Source organism: Asparagus officinalis, chromosome 7 (genome assembly GCF_001876935.1).
Source record: "Asparagus officinalis chromosome 7, Aspof.V1, whole genome shotgun sequence".
Lineage (NCBI taxonomy): Eukaryota > Viridiplantae > Streptophyta > Magnoliopsida > Asparagales > Asparagaceae > Asparagus > Asparagus officinalis.
Window position 1 is genome coordinate 76,420,813 of NC_033800.1, and position 10,489 is coordinate 76,431,301.

General features: G+C 33.3%; 1 protein-coding gene across 1 annotated transcript in view; it reads right to left on the minus strand.

Annotated features, from left to right (window-relative positions):
- Window positions 1-5,367, minus strand: part of LOC109849952 (flap endonuclease GEN-like 2) — a 6,980-nt gene extending 1,613 nt beyond the window's left edge. The window contains exons 1-14 of the mRNA XM_020419850.1: window positions 5,352-5,367; window positions 4,895-5,018; window positions 4,642-4,799; window positions 3,947-4,008; window positions 3,737-3,864; window positions 3,314-3,365; window positions 3,139-3,211; window positions 2,942-3,015; window positions 2,343-2,402; window positions 1,994-2,165; window positions 1,068-1,167; window positions 788-870; window positions 181-281; window positions 1-104 (exon numbers count right to left, since the gene is read on the minus strand). The exon at window positions 1-104 is cut by the window's left edge and continues 48 nt beyond it. Coding sequence (XP_020275439.1) covers window positions 1-104; window positions 181-281; window positions 788-870; window positions 1,068-1,167; window positions 1,994-2,165; window positions 2,343-2,402; window positions 2,942-3,015; window positions 3,139-3,211; window positions 3,314-3,365; window positions 3,737-3,864; window positions 3,947-4,008; window positions 4,642-4,799; window positions 4,895-4,962 — 1,235 coding nt within the window. The 5' untranslated portion in view covers window positions 4,963-5,018; window positions 5,352-5,367. The remainder of the gene's footprint in view (window positions 105-180; window positions 282-787; window positions 871-1,067; window positions 1,168-1,993; window positions 2,166-2,342; window positions 2,403-2,941; window positions 3,016-3,138; window positions 3,212-3,313; window positions 3,366-3,736; window positions 3,865-3,946; window positions 4,009-4,641; window positions 4,800-4,894; window positions 5,019-5,351) is intronic.

The following is a 10,489-nucleotide window of genomic DNA, read 5'->3' on the forward strand; positions in this document are numbered from 1 at the left end:
GAGGTCTGAAGCCCTTCCATTTCTCGCCAAGAAACCTCAAAGTAGTCTTTTCCCTGTACTTTTCTCTGCTTCACAATAGCAAATACAGGACAAGGAACTGGCATCTGCAAGCAAAACACTTTCTTTAAAAAATGCAGAAACAAATGACTAACTTACACAGAAAGTGGAAGAAAGAGATACCTTGTCCAAGGGAATTCTTACTCCCAATTTTGATGATGTGGAACGTAGGTTAGCAAACCGTCTTAGATCTCTCTCCGCAATCTTAGGAAGGATATATTCATCTGCAAATAATAATGAGATGTAACTATGAATGGACACCCAGCAGTCATGCTAAAGGGACTCGTCTATTTGCTACAAGTAGTGAGCAATAGGGAACTAAAGGGTTTTTTGTGTGTATATATCCCTAAATCATCTATATTTGTAAATCTACCCTCCAAATCTTAGTATTTGCAAAACTACCCTCCAATTCATTAACATTGGAAAAAATATTCCTAGATCTAACATTGCTACTTCTCAAACGGTTTGGGGATTAAATCAAGGTGATTTGGTAAAGTAAAACAGTTAAAAAAAACCTAAACTGTTGGATAAGTAACAACATTATATCTGGGGGGTGCTTTCTTTAATGTTGATAAATTGGGGGTAGTTTTGAAAATACTGAGATATGCAGGGTAATTTTGCAAATATTGATGATTTAAGGAGTAAATATACCAAAAGAACCCGGAACTTTAAAATCTGCTTCATGAAGTATACGAGAGGCACACGTACCAAAGTGATATGTGTTGATTACCTGTTTTATCAGGGCTCCAATCAAAAAATCGAGTACATATCTGTTGAAGTTGTGTTCTTATAAATGGATGTTGAGTGCATGCTCTGTAAGGATCAAGGAATTCATAGCAAAGCATCAGGATCAATTCGTCTGAAGACACTCCTAAAGCTCGAGTCATAGTATGCGAAAGGAATTAGCAAATGTTTGTAGAGAGAACATATAACTTGCATATCTTGTTTACTTTATAATTAGAGGTGCCAAAGTACTCAACCCCAGTACCAATTTATATGCAAGTATTTACCTCTGTACAGAGTCTGAGTCAGGTGAATGACATTTTGGCTTCAAAAATGCATCAATTACTTTCAAAAACTGGTCATCTGGTCCTTTATTTTTCCCATCTGCTGCAGAAACAAACTAGCATATGTCAGCAGCCCATTTTCATTTCTTACAACAAATTAGTAATGCTATATATGATGCACAATTAGATCTAGAATAATTATTTTCCTGCTATCTTGTAAACAAATGTCAAAAAAAAAGTGCACAAGGATATAGTATAGTTGGTGTTAAACTGTTTACTGATAATGTAATGCTCCGTTCCTATTATTTATAGAAATAGCATCCATTCAAGTGAAGGAACAAATCTCTGTACAGGTATCAAATATGTGACCAACTAATATCAAGTAAGCAACAAAATTATGTGCGCGTAAAATAATTATACAGTTGGACCCATAAAATTGCTTTGCAAGTACTTTCCACTGGAATGCATGCCATTAGAAATATCCAAATACACAAAAGAACCAGCAAACATAACAGATCCAAAAGTTTCACCACTAGAAAAGGTAACCTATAGAGCACGAAGCCACATCTAAGAGACTAAAAGAAACTTTTGATGCTGGCATGAATTTCCTCGCTATCGAAACTATAGAGAAAACATATATGCTAGACGATATTTCCTTAGTCTGTTCACAGGTTAAAGAAACCTAATTTTTAACATACAATTTAAGCTCATACAACAGAGGAGGAAAAGAGGCAATCTGATCAATTGAAGTAGTAATGATAGGAAAATAAAGTCACTCTGATATTCATCTTTACCTATGTATTTGAAATCGACTTTCTTATAAACAGAGAGACGGCCTGAATACAAACCTTAACTCCAATGATTATATGGCATCAACTTAGGTTTAATTTAGCATGATAACTAATCAGAATAGCTGTCTTTTAGCTCACCATCACTGCACAGAATATAGCAGTGGTCATTCTCTTTATTTGCATCATAATGGAGATCCTTTGCAGACTTTGTTGTCACTTTACACTTCCTTGCAAATGCTAACCCCTCAGATTGAATCCTAGGCAGGACCTTGTCATCCCCTATCGATTTAACAAGCCGACATGCTGTTTCCTGCAACATTCAGTTCACAATTGTACAATGTTAGCTTAAGAAGTATCCAGAAACATGAACCCACTGAAAATTATTATTATAAAAAAAAGAGCTCATGATCAAGCGAAAATGTTACTGAATAAGGTTACGATGAAAGATAGTAGAACTGCTAGAAAGTAACAAAACTTGTTTACTTACTGGCCCAAAACCACGAACCCCTTGGGAGTAATCACTGCCAAGAAGAACGGCCAAAGAAATCTGAAGAACAGCAGTTATGAAACATGTTACATGCCAAACTTCAGTATATTTACAAAATACCATATCCATACAATAATATCTAAGGAAAGGCTTCGTAGAGGATTAGCTTTATATACTAACAAAATAATTCAAATTTATAGATACCACTATGAACAAGGGCAGCTCTGTGCTGATATTGTAATCCACACTTAACGGAAATAATGCCAAACAGCTAGTATACTTATAGAAAGCTCTTGGAAGTGAAGCTATTAAACATAGACTATGTAGTTTCTCAAGCTTTAGTAGTTACAAGAGAATTTTGAAAATCTGAACCCATCACTCCTTCCACATACAGATAGCTGAATCCTCCCTAAGCGAAAGTAATTACTATTATAGAATTAAACAATATAAAGGATGCTGTCCTTTAGTTATGGGCATCCCAGCTTTTAGAACTATTATCATGCAGAAAATTATGGTAGAAAAAAGAACTCATATGAATAAGATAAGAAAATTTGTTACATTTCAGCTGAAGCAAGTAACTTGACAAAAGGCAAACTTACCAGTGAATTCCTTCCAAACCCAAGTTTCTTCTCTATATCTGTCATCTCGTAACATATTACATAGCCACCCTCGCCTGTCTTGAAATAAATAAGGCAAATTATTTAATCAATCAAGTCAAGCGAAAAAAAGGAGCCAAGAGCAGAACAACTAAATGAGTGCAATTCTCCAACCACATGCTTGCATTTCACGAACTGACCTAAGATAATATCTCTATACACTGTCTTTGCTCCAAATAGGAAGATGTCTGAATCTGAACTGAAGCATCCATCCTGAAGATAATGAGATCAGTAACATACCCAGCGCCGAACTTAACTAATTAACTATAAAATCACATTTACTTTCTTTTGCTAATCAAAAGTCAATATACTTACACATAAGGATTCTGAGTTCAGCAGTGCACATTGTGCTTCCGCTTCTTCTAGCCTGTGCAAAGATTAAATCCTGTTAGACAAATTAAAATTTATCTATACATATCTCTAACATTTACGTGTTCTATGAAGCTTATGAACTACAACCAAATAACACTTGAGGTATAATTTCATTCATTTTATTTCGAATTAAGATGATATAAGGTAGTCTAAAAAATAAGTGTTCTGTTTAATGGTTTATCTTTCAAGCACTGGTTATCAAAAAAGAAAAAGTAGGATAGTTTTTCATATCTCTATGACATGATTTCAAATAATTGCGGTGAAGGCTTTGCTATTATTATCTATAATATAATAATAGTTGTAAATTGATGACAAAAGGAAATTGAAATGTGAAGAAAAGTAAAATAATTAAAAGTGGACACATACCCATCTAAGCAAGGAATACCAAGGGCAGATCCAAGAACTTTTGCCTCCTTAATCATGCACGAGAACTTGGAACCCATGTTTCTACGTAGTGAATGCAGGGGCTGTGAATTTGTCTCCTCTTGATTAACCTGACGAAGTTGACAGACTAAATTAAAACTACACCCTGATACATCACAGGTATGTCAAAATTTGCATGGAAGAGAACAAAACCTCAGGCACTGAACCCAGACGCCTTCTATATGTGGATAATTTGATGGAAGGAATTGAGCCATCTACAGAATCAAGAAAATGTTTACATTCTTTGATTATAAATAGATAATACAAACTTCCTCATCAAATACTATTAGGAAAACAAAAAAGAAGAAGGTAAATGTTGAAGACTCCACAGCCCAAAATTTATCTTCAAGAAAACTTCTCCGTATTACACATTCAGTAAGGACAATTTGACAAATTAAAATAATAAACTTTACTGGAGTAACCTTGCATATTTCACAATATAGGAAAAAACACAGCAAAAACTATTAACACTTAAGTAACTGTGCATATTCTATTACAAACAAAATCATATTAAGGAACTCGGCAAAAGTAGCTAAAGTAGACGAAAATGAAGAAAACAATGAACACAAATATCGTAAATTGATCAACTCTTGAGACTCTAACTTAAACAACAACCAAAATAATATCAAAGCCTTTACCCAAACATTTGGAGTCAGCAAGATAAAACCTTTACCCCACAATTTAGCTCAAGAATGAAAACCCACTAAATCCCAGTATTTTCTTTGAGCTGAATAAGTCAACAACAATTTTCAAATCAAAGAAGGACCCAAATTTAATAACACAGACCCTAACACATTCCAAATTGTCTTTCAACAAATCGTATATAAAATCGTCTATAATTTAGCTACCTGTAACAAAGATAAGGCTGCAATTTAGAGCAATCAAAACCCTAATCCTATGAAACAAACTCCTCAGATAAATTTTATCTCTAAAACCACATTGCGATTTACTCGCATTCTGTAATTGCACCAGCCAGCATGAGAGATCAACGCATAATCTCTTGTTCCTAAAAAAACCCAAAATGGAGAAAAATTGGTGAATTAAGGAAGAGGGCGACTGGCAAAAATGGTAAATTTGAGGGGAAATTGGGGGTAAACTTACTGGAGATGGTGAAGGGGAAGGGTTTGCTTGCAAGATTCTAAGATATCCCATAGATTTTTGACGCCCATGATTTTGAGACGTTAAAAAAAAGGAGGGATTTCGGGGGAAAAGGAGAAGGGGGAAAATAGGACAAATTTTCAAAACCGACCCCTTGGGGTTTTTATTTGCAAAAAACGACCGGTTTTGAAAATATTTACAAAAACCGACCCCAGGGGCTGAAAACAGGTCGGTTTTTGAAAATTTTTTTCCCAAACTTCACGGGAGTTGAACTCCCGTGAAGTTTTTCTCATAACAAAACTTCACGGGAGTTCAACTCCCGTGAAGTTTGGGAAAATTTTTTTCAAAAACCGACCTGTTTTCAGCCCCTGGGGTCGGTTTTTATAAATAAGTTTGAAATGGGTCGTTTTTTGCAAATAAAAACCCCAAAGGGTCGGTTTTGAAAATTTGTCCGGGGAAAATAACTAGAACTTGAGTTTTGAACTGCAAAAGAATATTTTTACTTTAAGCCACCCTTATCCTTCATATTTTAGATTAGCCTCTCAAATCCCCGATATTTTGAAATTAGTTCCCCAATCTTGTGTTCTGAATTAGTTCCCCAAATCTTGATATTTTCAAATTAGTCCTTCAAATCTTTTAAGTCTTTTGCAATTAGTCTCAGGGAAACTTTCAATCGATCAGCTGCTAACTAGAATGACTAATTTCAAAATATTTAAAAAGTTGGGGGACTATGTCAAAATATGAAGATTTGAGGTACTAAATTCACAATTGAAAATTTGAGGGCCTTAATATTGAAAACACTAATGGAAAAGACTATCATCCTGGACTACAATCCCAAGACTGTGTTATCCTAGGACTATTTTAGCCCAGTCCAATGTTTGTTTTCACATGGACTAACACTCGGACTAACTTAAAATAGTCGAGATTAGTGTTTGTTTTTAGGGGGTTATAATCATTCAGACTGATATCATCAACAAAATGATCTTATCGCCCTCTAATCAACTTATACTATATTAATCCATTTATTTGGAAAAACATTTCAAAACATGAGCATTATATCTACTATTCTACTCTTCTATTCCTCTATAATAATGGGAGGATCCAGAATTCACTATTCGTGATACAACAAATGCTACATTAAATTACCGTAGCATTGTTACTATAGCACAGACATGAGGATCCAAGATTTACCATTCATGCAATAGTAAATTATTATAGCATTTTTTATTGTAGCACAGGAGGCGACTGCATCGGTTAAAAATATTACTGTGGCATTATTACTATAACATTATTATTGTAGCTCAGGCGGGATACCACATCATTTAAAAAAGTTACTGTAGCACTTACAAAAACTGTATTTGAATACAAAAATACTGTAGCAGAAATAAAAAAAATGGAGGTCGTGCTTTGCACGGGGTGCACACTAGTCTATACTTATAAGAGGATCCAAAGAATTACTATTCATGCTACAGTAAAAATACATCGAATTGCTGTAGCATAAACACTGAACAAGGCCTGGCGTTCTACACTCGAAATAACTATTCATGCTATAGTATTTTACTGTAGTATAAACAGTAAATCAGATTTGAGCCTCTATGCTTAAGGCTAATATTTATCTTCTAATATTTGTTGTAGTATAAACAAGATTACCATTTGGGCCGTTCTTTAAATATTTTCTAAATCAAATGTATTAAAACTTGGATCCTTTTTTAAGTATAAAGGAGTAAATATGAATTCTACATCAAATGTATTAAAACTTGCATCATTTTCTTTAAGTATAGAGGAGTAAATATAATTTCTAATTTTAATCATACAATAATCAAATCAAATACATTAAAATTTAGAGGGAAACTAGTTCAAAATGCGGTGCTTAAAAAAACAGGGGGTCATGCTTTGTACGGGGTGCACACTAACCTAATATTATTATAAAAGTGTGTTGGTATGTTAAAACATTTCTTCCAAATATGCCCTCCAAACCACATACATGCATCCATAAAACACATACTTGCATACATATAAGCACATACATATACATGCATACACTCTTAATAATGGTATAACTCTACTATTAATTGTCCACTAATATTAGATTCTATTTTTTGTAACCCCTCCACTAATCCAATATTAGTGTTATCATAAAAAATTTGCATACATATAAACACATACATATACATGCATACATTCTTAATAATGGCATAATTCTCCTATTAATTGTCCACTAATATTAACTTCTATTTTTTGTAACCCCTCCACTAATCCAATATTAATGTTATCATAATTTTTTTTTTAAGATTGTAAGTTGTATTTGACATAATAGCTGATGATTGAATGCACACACATATGACAAACTAATAATATACATTTTAATTTGCAAACAAAGTGTCAACTTAAAATGCTTACATGCAACCAAAGAGTTACATTTTCAATTGTAGTTTTTATTTAAGTAGCAATTACATTTGACTGTTGCGGAATCCAAAGAGCCTGCTTTTTTTTATTTATCATAATAGTTCTTACTTGCAACCTATATAAATTCACTCATTTGATGATTTAGATTTACACTCACCATTTACAACCCTAACAGCATCCTATCAACATCCTATACTCACCCAATGACTTTACTATGATATTATTTGGATGATACAAGCTCGCCAATGAAAACATTATCTATACAGAAGAGATAACGACAAGGAGGGGGGGTTAAGACGATTAAGAAAACAAACATGGTCAGATTGCTCCTCAGATTTATTATAAAAGTGTGTTGGTATGTTAAAACATTTCTTCCAAATATGCCCTCCAAACCACATACATGCATCCATAAAACACATACTTGCATACATATAAGCACATACATATACATGCATACACTCTTAATAATGGTATAACTCTACTATTAATTGTCCACTAATATTAGATTCTATTTTTTGTAACCCCTCCACTAATCCAATATTAGTGTTATCATAAAAAATTTGCATACATATAAACACATACATATACATGCATACATTCTTAATAATGACATAATTCTCCTATTAATTGTCCACTAATATTAACTTCTATTTTTTGTAACCCCTCCACTAATCCAATATTAATGTTATCATAATTTTTTTTTAAGATTGTAAGTTGTATTTGACATAATAGCTGAGAATTGAATGCACACACATTATGACAAACTAATAATATACATTTAATTGACAACAAAAGTGTCAACTTAAAAGTTAACGCAACCAAAAGAGTTACATTTTCAATTGTAGTTTTATTTAAGTAGCATTTACATTTGACTGTGCGATCAAGAGCCTGCTTTTTTTTATTATATAATAGTTCTTACTTGCAACTATATAAATTCACTCATTGATGATTTGCATTTACACTCACCTCCTTACAACCCTACACAACAATCCTATACTCACCCAATGACTTTACTATGATATTATTTGGATGATACAAGCTCGCCAATGAAAACATTATCTATACAGAAGAGATAACGACAAGGAGGGGGGGTTAAGACGATTAAGAAAACAAACATGGTCAGATTGCTCCTCAGATTTATTATAAAAGTGTGTTGATATGTTAAAACATTTCTTCCAAATATGCCCTCCAAACCACATACATGCATCCATAAAACACATACTTGCATACATATAAGCACATACATATACATGCATACACTCTTAATAATGGTATAACTCTACTATTAATTGTCCACTAATATTAGATTCTATTTTTTGTAACCCCTCCACTAATCCAATATTAGTGTTATCATAAAAAATTTGCATACATATAAACACATACATATACATGCATACATTCTTAATAATGGCATAATTCTCCTATTAATTGTCCACTAATATTAACTTCTATTTTTTGTAACCCCTCCACTAATCCAATATTAATGTTATCATAATTTTTTTTTAAGATTGTAAGTTGTATTTGACATAATAGCTGAGAATTGAATGCACACACATATGACAAACTAATAATATACATTTTAATTTGCAAACAAAGTGTCAACTTAAAATGCTTACATGCAACCAAAGAGTTACATTTTCAATTGTAGTTTTTATTTAAGTAGCAATTACATTTGACTGTTGCGGAATCCAAAGAGCCTGCTTTTTTTTTATTTATCATAATAGTTCTTACTTGCAACCTATATAAATTCACTCATTTGATGATTTAGATTTACACTCACCTCTTACAACCCTAACAACATCCTATACTCACCCAATGACTTTACTATGATATTATTTGGATGATACAAGCTCGCCAATGAAAACATTATCTATACAGAAGAGATAACGACAAGGAGGGGGGGTTAAGACGATTAAGAAAACAAACATGGTCAGATTGCTCCTCAGATTTAGAATTTAATTTTAGGAAATTACATTGTTTTCCCAAACATGGACGTTTTGCTTGCTAATCCGTACAATCTTTGACACCGAGTCGAAATAAATCTTTCATACAATAAAGTTTCAAACTGAGAAGGGAGTGAAAATGACTAAAAGAAATATTTCTCTCAAAATCTATTTTATTCGCATATTTATCCTAAATTTGCATATTTTGAGTAATGCATTTCTAGAAGTTTTGACAATGATTAAAAAAATAACACGCGGAGAATGAATTATGAATACGCAGTTTGAGGATAACCTGCAAATAGGATAGATTTGAAAGAAATATAGGTGACGATCTTATCTATATTATTATATGAAGTTGTCCTTCCACTTTTCCTTTTTTTTTTTTTTTTTTTTTTTTGGCTAGTCAAATCTCCACATACACGCTGACCTTAAATATTTGAAGGATCTGCCTGACTTTTTTTTTTTTTTTTTTGGCTAGTCAAATCTCCACATACACGCTGACCTTAAATATTTGAAGGATCTGCCTGAGTACATTTAATTGCTTCGAGGGACTTATTTAACAAATTCGGTATTCTATGGGACCTATTGCAAAATAAACATCATCTTGAGGCCGGATATGAGAAAAATCACCCTTTTACAATTTTCCTGAGCCAGAATCTTTTGGATGATCAAGATTTCAATTGGATGTGGAAGGGAAGCGAGTTTTTCCATAAATTGCGACTTTTTATTGATCGCATGTCAGGACGCAACTCTCTTTCACATATTCTTTCTCTGATTTGCAACGGTTAATTAATAGAAAGGTTAAGGAGATTTAACTCTTCTTTAACCTTCCAAACAAAGGCTTAACAAAACCTCACGTGAGGTTTAAAATGTGAGTTAGCTCGTCACATGACGGGCTAATTATGCCGACCACTGAGGTGATGTAAGGTTAGTCGCGAGGGTAGAAGCGTAATTTAGAAAAAAGTTTGGGGTTAACCTCAAACGACGATGAGTTCACCCCAAACTTGGTGTGTTGGGATTTTAGAATATGTATATCAAGTTTAACGGAACGGATCATCCACAATGTAGCTCAATCATGTGATTTTAGGTCGCGTCCTTAGATGATTATCTAAGGCGTCACCTTAGAAACACTTTTCCCATATATATAGGGTAATATGGATCTAAGGTGACACCCTAGGCTGCATCTAAGGATGTGCGATCTGGGACGTTGCTTCAAAAAACCCAAAATACATCTCAGCACTCCGTTCAA